This window comes from Corythoichthys intestinalis, chromosome 20 (assembly GCF_030265065.1).
Source record: "Corythoichthys intestinalis isolate RoL2023-P3 chromosome 20, ASM3026506v1, whole genome shotgun sequence".
Classification (NCBI taxonomy): domain Eukaryota; kingdom Metazoa; phylum Chordata; class Actinopteri; order Syngnathiformes; family Syngnathidae; genus Corythoichthys; species Corythoichthys intestinalis.
The window spans coordinates 4,606,530-4,624,937 of NC_080414.1; the positions used below are offsets into that span (position 1 = coordinate 4,606,530).

General features: G+C 40.5%; 1 protein-coding gene across 7 annotated transcripts in view; it reads left to right on the forward strand.

The window, feature by feature from the left end:
* Positions 1-18,408, forward strand: part of tpk1 (thiamin pyrophosphokinase 1) — an 83,913-nt gene that overhangs the window by 45,568 nt on the left and 19,937 nt on the right. For 5 of the 7 annotated variants that reach the window (XM_057824898.1, XM_057824896.1, XM_057824899.1 and 2 more), the window contains 3 exons: positions 2,406-2,501; positions 6,135-6,281; positions 11,777-11,885. In XM_057824898.1, coding sequence (XP_057680881.1) covers positions 2,406-2,501; positions 6,135-6,281; positions 11,777-11,885 — 352 coding nt within the window. Of the gene's footprint in view, positions 1-4; positions 2,066-2,405; positions 2,502-6,134; positions 6,282-11,776; positions 11,886-18,408 lie in introns of those variants that run through there. The other 2 variants (XM_057824901.1, XM_057824895.1) reach the window with 2 other exon arrangements.

Here is an 18,408-nt window from a genome sequence, read left to right on the forward strand (position 1 = left end):
GATCAACACTATATGGACCTACGTCTTGGCATACAGTATGCCTCTTAAATTAGGGGTTGACTTTTTAAAGAGTATTTATAAACTAAAAAAAAAAAAACACAGTTCAAACATGCCTTGTTGCCTTCTTATTTTATTCCTAAATCATCAAAGGATCATGTCATGAACTGTTCATAAAAATTTAACAGGCTTTAATTTGACATATTGCACATCGAGGTTGAGCCAATGGAATGGAATAATTTACATTCCAAAAATGGCACTTTTTGACAATCGTTTGTAAAAAACATTTTCTATTTATTTAAATTAAATGAAACTTCATCCTTTACATCTGGGAGGGGTCTGCTCTTCTTGGAGGGGATGAATGCCGTTGTTTATCAACTCCTCTTCCTCCGAATCCATGTCCCATCTTTCAGGAGACTCTTCATCAGACTCGACATTATTTACTGTTTGTACTAGCCTCCTACAGATTGGCTGGTCTTCTCCTGGTGTTCCACACATTCTTCTACCCCTGCCTTGTCGTTGTGATGACATATTTCCAATATAATTGTGATCAAACTTGATTATTCCAGCAGAGAGAGGATTTAAAACTTGCAACATGGCGGCCACTGATGTGAACTTCGAATGGATTTTTCCAGTCGGCAAAAGTGATTTAGTTACAATCCGACAGTGCTGTTATCTGGTGTTGAATGAAAGAACTACTACTCGTCTATCAAAAAAATGTTGTTTTAATGACGAGTACAACGACAGAGCCCCTAAGAAGAAGAAAAAAGGCGGGGGGTGCTCTTAAAGGGACACATAGGAATTTTTTTTTTCTGTCAAAGAAATTTTTTTTTTTTTTTTTTTTAAAGCACGGAAATAAAACAAAAGCACACAATTTTTTTTTCCACATCGAAGCAAAAAAATATGTTTTTGACATCCAAGCAAAAAGACAAAATCTTCGAGAAAAAAAAAAAAAGCTAACTTTGAAGCAACGCTCAGTGACCTGAGAGAGGGAAAAATACCGGACACATTTAGCAACAGATGGCCCCTTCTTGCCAACTGCATCTTGAAGTTGACTAACAAGGAGCCCAGCATACGGCCAACAGCCAGTGAGCTTCTGCAGAGTGAAGTTTTCTGGAATAAAGATGTGGTAATTCATGGTTTGCCGGAAACCAATGCTTAACTCATTTGCTCCCAAAAACGTATAAATATGTTCTATTTTTAATTGTTTCAGTGTCCCAAAGACGTATTTATACGTCTTTTAGTTGTTGTTTTGACATCTCTAGGTTCTGATTCAACTTAGCTCCAAAGCACAAAGCTGTAAATCCATTTTAAAGCAATAAAACTGGCCACTGTAGGGCAGCAGCGCAAGACCCCCAACCCAATTCAACGGAACCCAATTCAACGGAACAAACTGCCGGCGGCCCGGCCAGGACGACCAAATGGACGTCCAGGATGCCATGTCGCAGACGACCAAGCAGAACAACTGGGAGGATGCACGGGATGCCAAGTAATGGACAACCAAGCAGAACGACCGGGATCACCAGTGCAGCGGACGATGCCGTTGAGTCTGTGCTGGAAAGACTTTAAAAAAAAAAAAAATCCATTTTTATGAGACAGGCGGCGATGAGGGAAAAGTTTACCCTGGTCGTCACAGCCACAACAGCGTCACCTCTCAGTTATTTGTAAATAAATTGTTACTTTGCTGAACTTTTTTGGATAATAGTCGAGATTCTTTATCCGCCATCCGCACAATCTTTCGTTGAAATCTCTCATCAATTTTTCTTTTCCGTCCGCATCTAGGGAGGTTACCCACAGTGCCATGGGCTTTACACTTATTGATGACACTGCGCACGGTAGACACAGCAACATTCAGGTCTTTGGAGATGGACTTGTAGCCTTGATATTGCCTATGCTTCCTCACAATTTTGCTTTTCAAGTCCTCAGACATTTCTTTGGTCTTCTTTCTTTTCTCCATGCTCAATCTGGTACACAAAAGGACACAGAACAGAGGTTGAGTCAACTTGAAGCCATTTTAACTGGCTGCAAGTGTGATTTAGTTCTTGCCACCACCTGTTATGTGCTACAGGTAAGTAACATGTGCTGTTAATTATATAAATTAGAGAAGCATCACATGATTTTTCAAAGGGTGCCAGTCCTTTTGTCTGACCCATTTTTGTGAGTTTTGTGTAAAATGATAATGATTTTTTTCCCCATTTTATGTTTTTTCAGCAAGCGAAATAAATGAAGATATTACTACCAAATTTGTATTGCATTTGTAGTTGCAATCATTTTCTGGGAGAAATTGAGCATTACCGGACAGAATTGCAGGGGTGCCAATACTTTTGGCTAGCAGTGTACCTCTTTTTGAATTTTTGTTTCGACTCAAGCCTGCACATTTGTTTTTTTTGTTTGTTTTTTTTATCCAGGGATGTCGTCTGATTGAAACAAGTGACCAGGATCTTACGGATTACACTAAATGTCTGGTCATCATGTTGGACGAGATTAAACAAAGAAAATTGCAGGTGAGAATTTCAGTCTTTTAAGTTAAAGTAACCAAAAGATATATTTTTGTTTTTGTTTTTTGTAAATATGAACAATTTGTTATATCTACTAGTATGTGAAGAAAATTAGTATTTCTTGATCCATACCGTAACTAGACGTAGACACAGATGAGTTATGTCATTTTCACTGTTGCCACTAGAGGGGAGTGTATCCATCCAAATCAATAAAACTAAACACAAACACTTTCAAAACAAACCATTACAACGCCACTCTAATTAAACGAATCAAAGCAGCAGAATTTGATTTGAAGCTTTTTACTCATCGAATAACTCAAGTTAATCGATTAATCGTTGCAACACTAATATCTACCTTTTATAAAATTATCAGCCGTCAGCGGCACCAAATATGCAAGAAAAAAATTATGCAAAATCCTGTCTGCATGCAGACTGATACATTTTCTTTTTTGTTTGTTTTCAGCTGTCAGGCTTTAATCCAAAATACACTTACAGACTTAATATTTAAACCTGCTTTTGAATCTGTGTTGAGTGTTTGCCCGTCCTTCTGTTTTGGAGAGATAGCACCCTAACAATGCATATTTTAAGTTCTTGAGTCACTGATGGCGACCCCTTTTGTTGTTTGTCAGGATTTTAATGCTTGTCTTTATCCACAATGAACTTGTGTCCCCTTCAACTATCTGTGACTAAGACAAGGCTACATAAAGAAACAAGCTTTGGTTCCCTTCGCCCTTAAGTTTTCATCCCTGCAGCTAGTTAAAATTGATTAAATGCAAAGATGTAATCGTAACGGTGTGATTTGCAGGTTGCAGAGTATTAGGCTCCTTCTTGGGCTGTTAAAAGATTCATCAGACTAGCTCTGGAATGGTTTCCCTTTCACTGCTTTGCCCGGGATTTTACAATTCGTTTTATATTGTGTTACATTCACTACTAAGGGAGGCAAGCAGAAGATTATAGTGGTTGAATTAATTTGTGTTTTCTCTTGAGTATCCAGATATAATGGTGTTAAGAGTTACATGAAGCTGTTTAAGCATACCTTTAAAAATACTGTTTGCGCAGCCATGTTTGTTCATGCTACCTTTCTCCTCATTGACATTTTTAAATGGTAGACCTTTTTGTGCCTCTCATGCTAATCAGAAAGTTAGGTAATCAGTGTTTGGCTAGACGTGTGTGCAGTTCTGTCAGATTTTAAGCCAAACAACGAAATGAAGGAATCTGACCTTTTAGCACGATTGCCCGAATCGCGCCAGCCGAACCGTCGGACCCGCGTTTGCGCAGCTCCAACGATCCGGGCTGGCGAAATTCCGACAACTCAGGCAAAAGGCCAAACTCTGAGCGTTCACCTTAAGGCCGGGTTATGCTTCCGTGTCAGACCTGCGCCGTCAAGGAAGACCCGATTTATGACCCTGCGCCGTAGCCTGACATGCTCCTATTGAATTTTCTTACCTAGCGTCACGCCGACGTATATGACATGGCAGAAATGGACTGTGATTGGTCCGCTCAGACTGTTGTTTCTGGTATAGCGCGAAATCACCGCCATTGTCAAACATGGATTTTGCAACACACAAAAATCCGACAAAAAAGCCGACAACGAAGAGCAAGTACGACAACTTCTACAATCTCTTCAAGACATTATGAAGATTGCCAAATGGCAAGCAATTCGTGGGAGGAGATTGCTGAAAACACGGGCTGGAGGTCAGCCAGCGATTGAATAAAAAAATGGAAGAACCACCGAGACCAGTATGTGTGTGTTTGGAATCGAATGGCCACACAAAGCGGTGAACCAGTCGGCCAAAAACTGCCAGCTTTTTATCACTTTATGTCCTATTTTTGGTTGGTGCACTTCATCATTTATTGTGTACATATTTTTGCTGTGAGTCTGTGACTTATATATGTGTCACACTTCAAGTATATGAAGAATAAAGCACAGGTGTCAAAAGAATTGTTTTGATGTTTAATTTTCAACGACAGTTCACAGTCAATACATCATCACTGATTGAGAGTGCCTCGGTGCTTTTATGAATACGTTAACATCAAGGCTTCCAACGCAGTTTGGGAAGTTCCATAGCCGCCAAAAATCTGCTATGGCTTCCCACTGGCTGGTTGTTGGACACGGCAAACAAATCTGGCCGGAGGGCTTTGCAGACCTCGGACAAAACTCTGGATGCCAGTTTGAAGCTAGCCGCCACAGCTTGCTGGTTTCTACCCGAGGCTAGAAGTCCAGAAGTGATTTTGCCACCACCAAACTTCACTGTTTTCGGAGTGAATCTCGGATCCATGCGCCCTCCAGTAGGTCTTCTGCAATATTTGCGGCGACTGTGGTGTAATTCAATGGAAGATTCATCCGAAAAATCCAGCTTTTGCCACTTTCCCAGCGTCCATCCTTTTGACAGTTTAGTGGTGGCAAAATCATGGTCTGGGGTTACATCCAGTATGGGGGTGTGCGAAAGATCTGCAGGGTGGATGACAACATAAATAGTCTGAAATATCAACAAATCTTAGCTGCTTCTTACATTCCTAACCATAAAATGGGACAAATTCTGCAGCAGGATGGTGCTCCATCACATACTTCAATCTCTACCTCAATGTTCTTCAAGGCAAAGAAGATCAAGATCCTTCAGGACTGTCCAGCCCAGTCACCAGACATGAACAGGATGAAAGAGGAAGCATGGAAAACGAAACCCAAGAATGTTGATGAACTCTAGGAGGCATGCAATACTGCTTTTCTTGACTTCATCAATAAATCGTGTGAATCCTTGCCGAACCGCATGGATGCAGTCCTTCAAGCCCATTGAAGTCATACAAAATATTAAATTTGGATCTCACAGCACCACTACGTAATTCGCTTATGTTATGTAACATATTTTTGTATTTCAAGTACACTTTTTGTTCAATTTTCACACTACTTTCTGTAGGCGACAAAACTTTTGTCTTGCCAAAATTTGACCTTTGTCTTCATTAAATGATAAATCTTTTTTTTTTTTCGGGAAAAACAAATATATTCTTGTAACATTCATCATCATTTGGGAGGGTCTTAGCTTTCATATGAGCCATTTCTGAAACCAATGGAATAATTAAAAGTCAGGTTATTAGCAATTGTTTCTACAAAATGGTTAAGTGACAAGACTTTTGTCAGGGATTGTACATTTCTGCAAAAAATAGATTGTCCATTCACTTTACAATCATCCAAGAGTTATGTTTAAGTTTGGGCTCAGTGCTGCATGGATAACGTTTAACCGAACCCACAGAAATACTGTTTGCTATATGTGCATCTTTTTATATACTTTGTGCCTAGTGTTTGGAGGGGAAACTTAAGAAATGAAGTGAATAGTAATTCCTGGTGGTATGTGTGTAGTTTGTGTGCTGGTTTAGCTGTCAGCCTCTGACAGCCCCTCTGCCCTCTTAACTCTGTTGGGTGTTAAAGGCTGTCAGCACTGCTGTGACTAAACTACACAGGGACTTTGTATAGGCATATAATTGCTGAGAGGTGTAAAAAGTACATACGGCTTAAAGTATAAAAAAAGAGGATTCAGAAAATGCTGTAAGTTGAAAAATTAATTTCCAAACAATTGAAGTTTTACTGACGCTTGATAGAAACTCTATTATTATTCTGTGTAAAATTAAACATTCTATGTGCAGGTGGATGCCATCGTGACACTAGGCGGGATAGGGGGCCGATTTGACCAGACGATGGCGACTGTTGAGACGCTCCATCATGCCATGTCTATGACACAGCTTCCGCTGTTAGTCATCCAGGAGACAAACCTGGCCTTTCTGCTCAGACCAGTAAGTCATTTACTTTCTTTTAAGACAAGTCATAGACTTCATCACCTATTGACATCACACTGGAAACGGGGCCGATTCGTAGGGGGCCTATTTTCAAAAACTTCAAATTCAAATATTTACAAAACCAAAGCTGCTACCGACCTAAAACCAAAACAGGCACCTACCTTAGCCATATATGAGTCTCCATGAGCAGCGGCATCAAAAAATTCAAAGTCGTTCCCTTGTAAAATCCTGATTAATTATTTTTTTATATAAGTGTAACACAACTTAAAATAGCCATAAAAGTCTCCGATTCTACACTCGATGCGCAAAAATAATCACCTATATTTTCAGGATCAATCGTATATTTAACATATAAGTTTTTGACCAAAATAGGAACTTGATTTTTTTTTCATATATATACTGCAAGTTTTTAACAGCTAATAAATCACTCAAATTAACATCAGAAGCTTAATACTTGAGGAAAACATGCATAATCAACCATAAATAATATGTAAATAGATAATTAATAAATTCTATATACAATCACAACTTATTATAGAATAGAATATCCCTTTATTATCACTATACACTAAAATTCTTGTGAATAAATGCTTAAATCCCCAAATTCTTCATAGATATGGATGTAAAATTGTCTCAATTCTTGGTTAAAAGCAAAGAAATCCAATCCTTCCTGTTTGTATGCGGTACAACTTTCATAGTTAAATCTAGGGCTGCAGCTATCGATTATTTTAGTAGTCGATTAATCGATGAACTAGTTTGTCGAATAATCGAGTAATCGGATAAGAAACATGAAAAATGAAAATACCTGAGCTGAGCCTCAAACGGTATAAAAAAAAAAAAATTAAATAAGGATCTATGTTTAACAAAAGAACAATTGGCAAGCTTACATAGCAAAAGTCCGCTAGCTTAAATGCTATAAAACAAACTTTTTTTTTTTTTTTTTTTTTTACAATGCTCTTAACAAATGGTTCAGACTCATATTCCCACAAAAAACTGGCTGCTAAACATACTCATGAACTAAATTATGAATGCATTAAAAAAAACATTTGCTCAAACAAAAACTTAGCTTATGTTGGTCTTAACATGGAACAGCTGGATTCACCAATGTAAAATGAGGCAGACTAGAGGGCAGTGTATCAGATCAATAAAACTGAATGCAAACACTTTTAAAATAAACCATTACAACGCCACAATAATCAAACGAATACTCGAATCAACAAAATTGAATTCGAATCTTTTTTTTCTAATCGAATACTCGAGTTAGTCGATTAATCGTTGCAGCACTAGTTAAATCCATTTGTAAGTAAATCCAAGCTTAAATCCGACATGAGCGTGTGCCGTCTACGGCTATTACTAAATGAAGCTCGGCCCCCTCTGATAAGACGTTGCGCAAAGAATGAAGAAGTGACATGTCAATAATATTGATGTCTATGGACATGTTTAAAACCACTACATGTTTATTTCTCCATAAAACCAAACAGTAGATGCATGCACATGTGCAAGTTGACTGCATTTCCCGAATCCTTTCTGCCTCACTGCAAGCTTCCGCCTTCCTCTCACTCTTAAATAATCAAGCACATTCACACTTGTGTGCACTTATGGTGCCCCAATTTGCTGTTCTGTATGAGATAAAGTGAGCCTTGTTTGATGCTCCCCGAATTGAATTTCCTCAATGCCAGGCACGTCCTCCCATCTATCCGTTGATTGACTTTACAAGTGGGCCATGCAGTCGACATTTGAGGGACACTTCCCTTTTGTTTGCCTCTATCCGTTCTCCATTTTCTCCTGTTTTGTTTATTTTTGAGATCTTCATTGGAGGCTACTATCCTGAAAGCGTGTAATCGTTGAAGCAATCCTCTCATTCGCTCCCTCGCCGTTTCTTGTCATTATTCCAAAGGCGTGTTGTCATTTGCTGCTTTATACCTCGACACCTCCAATTAATCTTACTTCACTAAGGGTAAATTAAGCTCATTTGTCAACACTGCGCCAATTTGCCGGCAACTGATGAACGCATATGCCTGTACATGAAGGTGAGCGTGACCTTTGAAAAGCGTGGCGCCATTTATTGAGGTTACATTTGTAATTGAAGTGGTTACAACTCGTAACTTAATATGCTCACCGTTCTTCAATCTACTCTTATTACGTGCTTTGTTTTCCAAATAGGTTTGGATTTAGTGTTCAATAGCATTGCCACTTTGTGTTAAATGGTCCACCTAACATAGAGTAACAGTACAGGTTTGAGCAATCTCTGCGAAAGAGTGATTTAATTGCAGGTAAAAAAACAAAATTTTAAGTGTTATACTCATTTAACCAAATAAATCAACAAAAACGCATATTCTAACTGAGGAAAAAGTTAGATACCCTACCACCTAATTGCTACGGTGGTATGAAAAATTATCTGAACCTTTTGGAATTTCTGCATAAAATCACCGTCAAATGTGATATGATCTTTGTCAAAAATCCCACAGATGAAAATACAGTGTCTGCTTTAACTAAAACCACCCCAGACATTTATAAGTTTTCATATTTTAATGAGGATAACATGCAAACAATGACAGAAGGAGGAAAAATAAGTAAGTGAACCCTCTGCCTAAGGAGATGTTTCCGAAATTTCCAGGTTCGCGGTGAATCAGTAACATCAATAGCTCAATAGACAATGTTTATTGATTAGAAAATGCAGAATAAATTAGATTTATTGATTACAATCCCACAAGAGCAAGCAAATAAGTATCAACAAATGTCAACGATGACGCTAGACTAGAGTTTGTCAACCCCAGAATCCCCGCATTACCGTTACATCAAAACAAAATGTCCCTTTAGCAATGAAAATCGCTTACCGTGACAAGTGAGTGGGAAGCCGGCAGCACTCCAGTAAAGCGGCAAAAGGACAGGCGATCCGTACGTACCCGCTGGCGGACTTCACCGGTCGCCCGGAAATGTTCGGTTTTTGTAGGGACGCGCCCCCCGGAAGCGGAGAGGCCAACTTCCGCCCCCGAGCGGCGCGGCCCCGTCCAATCACAAACACATAAGCTACTTTTGGTTCAGCCCCCTTGAAAAAGGGCTTTTCACATGGGACAAATGAGCTGTGCTGCAACAGATGCAACAAATGGTAAATATTATGGGTGCAAAACAAGTTACAGTGCCTTGCAAAAGTATTCGGCCCCCTTGAATCTTGCAACCTTTCGCCACATTTCAGGCTTCAAACATAAAGATATGAAATTTAATTTTTTTGTCAAGAATCAACAACAAGTGGGACACAATCGTGAAGTGGAACAACATTAATTGGATAATTTAAGCTTTTTTAACAAATAAAAAACTGAAAAGTGGGGCGTGCAATATTATTCGGCCCCTTTACTTTCAGTGCAGCAAACTCACTCCAGAAGTTCAGTGAGGATCTCTGAATGATCCAATGTTGTCCTAAATGACCGGTGATGATGATAAATAGAATCCACCTGTGTGTAATCAAGTCTCCGTATAAATGCACCTGCTCTGTGATAGTCTCAGGGTTCTGTTTAAAGTGCAGAGAGCATTATGAAAACCAAGGAACACACCAGGCAGGTCCGAGATACTGTTGTGGAGAAGTTTAAAGCCGGATTTGGATACAAAAAGATTTCCCAAGCTTTAAACATCTCAAAGAGCACTGTGCAAGCCATCATATTGAAATGGAAGGAGCAACAGACCACTGCAAATCTACCAAGACCCGGCCGTCCTTCCAAACTTTCTTCTCAAACAAGGAGAAAACTGATCAGAGATGCAGCCAAGAGGCCCATGATCACTCTGGATGAACTGCAGAGATCTACAGCTGTCAATCAGTCGTACACTGCCCAAATCTGGCCTTTATGGAAGAGTGGCAAGAAGAAAGCCATTTCTCAAAGATATCTATAAAAAGTTTCGTTTAAAGTTTGCCACAAGCCACCTGGGAGCACACCAAACATGTGGAAGAAGGTTCTCTGGTCAGATGAAACCAAAATTGAACTTTTTGGCCACAATGCGAAACGATATGTTTGGCGTAAAAGCAACACAGCTCATCACCCTGAACACACCATCCCCACTGTCAAACATGGTGGTGGCAGCATCATGGTTTGGGCCTGCTTTTCTTCAGCAGGGACAGGGAAGATGGTTAAAATTGACGGGAAGATGGATGCAGCCAAATACAGGAACATTCTGGAAGAAAACCTGTTGGTATCTGCACAAGACCTGAGACTGGGACGGAGATTTATCTTCCAACAGGACAATGATCCAAAACATAAAGCCAAATCTACAATGGAATGGTTCAAAAATAAACGTATCCAGGTGTTAGAATGGCCAAGTCAAAGTCCAGACCTGAATCCAATCGAGAATCTGTGGAAAGAGCTGAAGACTGCTGTTCACAAACACTCTCCATTCAACCTCACTGAGCTCGAGCTGTTTTGCAAGGAAGAATGGGCAAGAATGTCAGTCTCTCGGTGTGCAAAACTGATAGAAACATACCCCAAGCGACTTGCAGCTGTAATTGGAGCAAAAGGTGGCGCTACAAAGTATTAACGCAAGGGGGCCGAATAATATTGCACGCCCCACTTTTGAGTTTTTTATTTGTTAAAAAAGTTTAAATTATCCAATAAATTTTGTTCCACTTCACGATTGTGTCCCACTTGTTGTTGATTCTTGACAAAAAATTTAAATTTTATATCTTTATGTTTGAAGCCTGAAATGTGGCGAAAGGTTGCAAGGTTCAAGGGGGTCGAATACTTTTGCAAGGCACTGTATCTCTATGGGACCCAGGCGTGTACTATGGTGCAAAACAAGTTATCTCGTGAGATTCTTCAGCGCGTCTCCTAAATATGGGAACAAGGTGAAAAACAATAGAAGTTGGTACAATCTATGTCACAGAAGCAATCATACATCACAAAAGCATAATGTAATACTTTCCCCCATCAGGAGACTTAAAGAGCAATTGAAACGAATTTTTACCAAACATTTTAAGTCAGGTGTGTGCCCAATCACTGATGAGTGGTTTAAAGCTGCCCTGCCCACTATAAAACACACACCTGGTAAGAAATGTGTTGATGAGAAGCATTGTCTGATGTGCATCATGGCTTGGTCGAAAGAGCTGTCTGAAGTCCTGCCATCATTGTTGATTTGTATAAAGCCGGGAAAGGATACAAAACCATCTCTAAAAGTATGGAAGTCCATCAATCGACAGTCAGAGAAGTTGTCTACAAATGGAGAGAGTTTGGCACTGTTGCTTCTCTCCTAAGGGGTGGCCATCCGCATAAGACGATGCCAAGAGTTAGGCGCAGAATACTCAGAGAGGTAAAAAAGAACCCTAGAGTGTTGAGTTAAAACGATCATATCTCCGGTTTCCCATGGTCTAACGGTACCGAGTAAAAACTGGGAGAAACGTACTAGCATACGTATGGTGGTGTCGGGTTCACCTATGAACTGAACACACTACGAAGAAAGGACACGCATATAACATATAAGTACAGAATTTGTATTTTGCATTTCTACAGGGCAAACACACACTCAGGGTAAACACAGGCCTGGAGGGGGATTGGTGCAGCCTCATTCCAGTTGGGGGACCATGCTTGACAACCACAACAGGACTCAAATGGAACCTGAGTAAGTTAAAAGTCAGAGTTAGATTGTATTGCTTTTCTACGGAGCCCCTAAACGGATTTCGACAGAAATAAAATAAATTTAAGCTAGCCATAAACAAACTGGTGCGCACCAGGAGCAATCTAGTGCGTGCCAGATAGTTTCTGGCTCGCACGAGAAACAATCTGCTAAACATTAGCATTATTTAGCATTTAAGATAGCGGATTGCAAAAAATGGCTAACTTGCATAGCAAAAGTCCGCAAGCCTAAATGCTATACAGTATAATGCTAATGTTTACTTATTTATTTACTTACTTATTTATTTATTTATTAGGGACAGAGCACATTGAGGAGCATCTTTGACACATCTAAAAGATGTAAATATGCCAGATTGTAGCGAAAACGCCAATGGCGTACCGCACGCTACACGTCACTTCCACTCATTAATATTCATGACGTTAGCAACTGTTGCTAAAGGGGGACACGCTCCTCTTTGTCCCCAATAGTAAATGAATGGAAATAATGTACAAAGGAGATGTTTACAGAGCTAAACCTGCCAATTCTGTCTGAAAATGATGTGTCTGGTGCCAAACTGGTCTAGATGTGGAAGAACATCCAAAAATGTTCAATTAAAGAGATCGCTTTTGTGTCAAGGGGTGAAAAAGAGCCGAGCTGATTAACACCTTTTTCCTTATGCCACTGACAATGACGTTCTCCTGTTTCAATAAGCTATCCTTTACCCCAATATGCCCTGTCTTTCTTATATATTATATCCTCCGGTTGTCTTACGTCTCTGACCGTTCTTGGTGTTAATTTATATTGTTAGTTTTGTATAGCGATCGCAAATGCTACTCAGTGACAGCCAACGAACACTTTTTATTTTTTCATTAATAACAAAGCTTAATTCTGTTAATTTATTTACCCTTCCCCCTTACTTAGTTGTTTCTTTACAACAGAAAAGTTAAAAACGGTGGCGGTCAGATACCAGTTTAATTTTTTTCAGGTCATTCATTGTCAGACAGAAGCAGCACGGCAAAACGCCACGCTAAAAAACAAGTAAAAATATCAAAATGGCTTACCTCTTCAGGGGACGCTGTAGCAGGCAATGGCTCGGGATTGTCATTTGTAGAACCATGACCCCCAACAAAATGTTTACTGCATATGAAGGTGAATGACTTCACCTCGCTGTCGTTAAACTGGTCTTTCGAACGTCCGCACAAGCTGGTTGTTCACATTTTTTCCTTTGAGTCTTTGGTTTCGGGAAAGGTATGAAGAAAACATCTTTCATATGTGGACGGTCGTAATGTCTAGAGTCGTTTCTATAAGTTCCATAGCAGCAGTGTTTGATCGGCATGTTCGTTTTTGGAAGATTACCGGAGAGAACTAGCAGAAATATAATGGTTTGTGTGCCAGGGTGTGTCTATAATGTCCCACTTCTGCTTTATGGTGCGACGTCACGGTCTAAAAATAGCATTAGAGCGGTACGCTATTTACATCCGCAGTCCCTAGGCAGGTAAGACAAAGACACAAAAAGACAAAAAAGAACAAAAGATTACAATAAAACAGCACTGTACAATAGATTACTAAGAACTTAAAAGTCGACAACAACTGGATCACTTGCATAGCAAAAGTCCGCTAATAATAATACTTACAATATTTTTTCCTCATACATATCTAAATAAAACTAGTAGTGCATGATAAACATATTGCAGGGATTGAAGTTCTTATGAGGTTAAAAAAAAGAGAGAAATCCAATCATTTGGTGCCACCACCGTTCATAATAAAGCAAGATTATTAATCTTATTATATGAGGCACTATGGAATTCTGTGCAAGTTTAAGTTGTTGATTTTAGTGACACCTAGTGGGTTGCATTGCTCAATACGACCCCTTGCACTGCTAAAATAATTCATCCTGTAAATACTACAACATTTTGGCATGTCAAATCTACAAACAAAAAACGGTTTTGCACTATCTGAGTGCATGCATGGTTAATAAACAAGAACATGCTTTGTATGCGCCAACCAAAAGAATGCTGGATGCAAAAGGTTGCACAATCTAACATAGTCTTGCGCGCTAAAAACCAATCAGTTCATGTGAGGAGCCCCGTGGTCTTATCCCCAAACCTAGCCTCATAACCAGCTGGCTTCTTAATGAGTTGGCACCAACGAAACTGACTCCTTCCCGAGGGGAAGCTGGACCGTCTGTCAAGAGGGATTGTGTGTCTACTTCTTGGTGGGCATCCATTCAGATTAGGTGCATGTTTCCGAGAGTCTATACACTTGAGTAAGCAGACTGTGAGTGTCCTTGAAAATGTTTGTAAACATGTTTGAATTTGAAGTGTGTGTGTGGGCGGGGTAATGATTCTATTCTAGCTCATTATGTTTTTTGTGGTTTGATTAACCCTATATTGTGTATTGACTCTTTGATTTTGTATCCAGGGTATGTTTAATTGTGAGTCCAATTTAAATGTGTTGATGATAACCAGACGCACGAAACAATACTTGCACACTGTGTTCAGAACATCGCGCCGTGGTATGAAGAGATACTTCAAGAATGTAAAAATAGGAATTTAGAAATGTAATTTGACTGTTACAGTAGGGGTGGGAACCTCTTGGTACCTCATGATACGATACGATTTGCGATACAAAGCTCACGTTAACGATCTCACGTTATGGCGATACAACGATTATCGATATATTGGTCAGGAAATCATTCTAGGATATTCTACCAAACACCTGAATCCTGCATGTTCTCCTGTTTAGTGTCGCAGCCGATGCCCGCCTTCAAGGTGTGCGTTGTTGTGACATCGACCGTTCAATTTCAGATTTTTTGCGCGTCCGGTCTGCACGGTCCGCGTAACCTATCATTTTTTAATGTTTTTTTTAACCTGTCCTGTTCAGCTGTTTGACACGGAGAATGGACGTCTGAGTGCCCGGTTGGTCTGAACAGTTTTAATGTTTCACATTGAGAGTATGACATACTCCCATTGTGATCATTCACATACCTCATTTATTATGACAAAACAGCGAACAGGAAGGGGTTATGGGGGAACAGAAGAAAAGAAACACAACAACAAGAAATACATTGAACATCTACACTAACTACTAACATGTTGGTGCTATCGTCAGCTGGATGTATTTTCGGTTGACACCATGTGGGGGGCCTGTTGACCAGGGAAAGAAGGGGACAAGGGTTGGGGAGTCTATAAGCTAAGTGATTGAAAGGGGTAGAGTGTACACAAATCAGCTGTGTTATCTAGAACCCAGTAATCGTGTGAATCCCTCCTGAGTGTAAGCCCGCTGGCGACCGACCCTACGCCGCCACCCCGTGGTGTGTGACGCATTAAAAACGGGGGAGCCGGGCCGGCGCAACTCTCCCCGGAGAAATGAATGTGTATGTAAGTGTCCGGTCTGCACGGTCCGCGTAACCTATCATTTGAACTGTCAGATTGATGATCCGGGCCGCATCTGGGGCACTGAGGCGTTCAGCAGATGTGATTGCTGTGTGAACCTGGCGAGCTGACGCCGGATCTGGCCCACAGTCACCTGCTATTGGGTTTGGACTGTCAAATTGATGATCACCGCCGCATCTGGCGCACTGACATTCAGCAGGTGTGATTGCTATGCGGATCGGGCAAGCTGACGCCGGATCCGGCAGACAGTCACCTGCTATCGGGGAAGCTATATTCATCCTTATGCTGTAAGTTTATCACTAAAAGACTGGAGGTCTATGGCGGTGAATGGCCAACGGTCAATTTTTTTCACAACATCACCTCAAACATTCATTCACATATCTATTCTGACACAATGACGGCACGTCAGAGTTCCCTCATGTCTCGCCTTCATGCTAAAAGCCAGACTACATCACCCCCATCTAATTTAGCATGCATGTAGGCAAATGTATATGCCTTTCCGTGCACTAATGAAGTTTTTATTTGAAGTAAGAAGAGCAATCTTGTCAAGACAGCAATCAACTATTCATGAAGCAAACATTCATCGGTTCCTCTTCCTACACCCCCTATATTTTTTATCGTTACCCGTCTTGACTATCCCTAAGAGACTTTAAAAAGAAATACCGACAACTGTTTAAATAAAAAATACAATAGAGGAGAAAAAGACAAAAATCAAATGAAAATGGGCAGAAAGTACTGTTCTTCTGTAGTCAGCACCCGGAAGTAAATATAAAATCAAGGAAAAAAGGTTGTAATTTAAAAATAAAAATTGCAAATTCACAGAAGAGATACTCGGGAGCAACTTTGATGAAAATCCAAACTGACATTTTGCATCCTCCGACTGTAGCCCCTCGGTTCAGTCAGCGTTCTACGTCTAATCTAACTCTGCAACGGTGTGAATTATTAAAGACATACGTCAAAAATGTGAACATGATAAAATGATCCTGGGTTGAGAGTACTCGGGCTCCTCGTGCACTTTACCCTGGGGGTGGCAACAACTTAAAAAATGCGATCTCTGTTAGACTCATCTTAAATTAAAACTTTAACTCAAAACAACATGATCTAATGCTGAACTTTACATTCTTAAAGCAAGCATTCTAATGAGTTCTTGATGTGAGCGGGCATAACGTCTCCAAGGGGCCAGCAAGGCTGTGATGAGCAACCCAAAAGTCATCATGTATTTTTAATCAGTTGGGCTTTGAACTACTGTTTGAGGGATATCTGCGATGGAGATTGTATGCCTTTGTGTCACGCAAGCCTACCATGGAGCTTCCCAACCAAGTAGCTGGGGATATGCATTATAACTGATTGATCAGTTTACAATTCTGTCAATTTTTGGATTGTTTAGTTGTGTTCTGTGTTGGAATTTGACCTTTTAGCCAAATTGCCAGTATCACAGCAGTCGAACCGCCGGAACCCCGCTAGCGCAATTCCAACGACCCAGGGCGGCGTAACACCAACAACCTGGCCAAAAGGCCAAACTTTGTCTGTTCACCTTAGTTTTAACCCCCTTGTACTGACTCCATTTTAAAAGCTGGAAAAAGGCTTAGAAACACAAGCTGACAATTTATTCCAAGTCGACAGCAATCAGACAGCAACGCCAAAACAGCAAACAGACCCAGACGAAAAGGAAGGCTGGATCCAGGGTCACCATATCAGAGGCCAACAAAAGATTCCCGAGAAAAGTGACTACGATTAGTTAAACATTGAGTCTTTTAAAGGCTCGGGTGAGGTGGGCTGTGGTCCGGAAGAAGGGCATGTTTGGGCGTTGTTTAGGGTTATTGTCCCTTGTGGATTGGGCAGGACTGTTGTCAGGGCAACGAGAGTTGAGGATTTTGCCAGCCTCAGCGCCACGTAAGTGCTGAGTGTCAACTTCTCTGTCGCGGGTTCTTCCGTTATCAGATGTTCCTTGTGTTGCTTGTTTAAGGGAGGATGTCATTTCATTGTTCTGGACTGTCCATTTTCGGTTACCAGAAGAGCTGATGGTAGGATTTGGTGGTCCAGATGTCTTGGCCATCCCCTGCTTTTCTCGCTTACTCAGTGTCCATGTCGCTCAGTCAGCTGCATGACGCGCACGTAGAGCCCCTACGTCAGCGTGACCTTCTTGATGTTTGTCTTCTCCGGATACGATAAGGTTGTGGTGACCCTGTAACTCTCAGTCATTCACATCTGGGGGATCTTTTGTCTGTCCTCTCACATCATTTATACTATGTACATATAAAAACTACATATACACTGACCTCTGGTGGCAGCGTTGGGTCTGGCTGGACTGTGGCCTTATGATTTAGAGCAGACTCTCATCTGCCATGGTCAAAGGACAGCTGCACTCTGGTTTGACTGACATAAGACTGTAAGTTGTTTCAGCTAATATATGTCTGTGAATGCATTTGTAATCAAATTTACAGCTACAGTTTGTGGAATTAGGTGTGAGCGGTTTGCTATGAGAATTGTAAATATGTTAGCATTCATAGCATTTAAGCTAGCTAACTTTTGTCAGTCAAATTTGATCTACTAAATTTACATATCGATTAGACTAGATGGACGTTTGAAAACCAATTGTTTTGCGTCAAGTGTTTCATTATTAAAATGTGTGGCGTTTTGAACATGAGTGTTCATACAGTGCCCTCCATAATTATTGGCACCCCTGAAAAAGATGTGTTTTTTAGCTTCTAATATTTTTTTTTAATTCAAATAATATGGGACCTTAATGGAAAAAAAAGACAAAAATCCAACCTTCAATACAAGTGCATTCATTCAGTGGGGGAAAAAATCCCACATAAAGAAAAAAATATTTGACACCAAATAATGTGTGTCACAATTATTAGCACCCCTGGTGTTAATACTTTGTACAACCCCCTTTTGCCAACAAAACAAGGTCTGGGGACTGAGATGGCCATTGGAGGAGCTTGATTTTGTGTCTGGTGAACCATCACTGTGTAGATTTGGCCATATGTTTAGGGTCATTGTCTTCCTGAAAGACCCAGTGACGACCCATCTTCAGCTTTCGGGCAGAGGGCAACAGACTTTGATTTAAAATGTCCTGGTATGTCAAAGCATTCATGATGCCATGCACCCTAACAAGGTTCCCAGGGCCT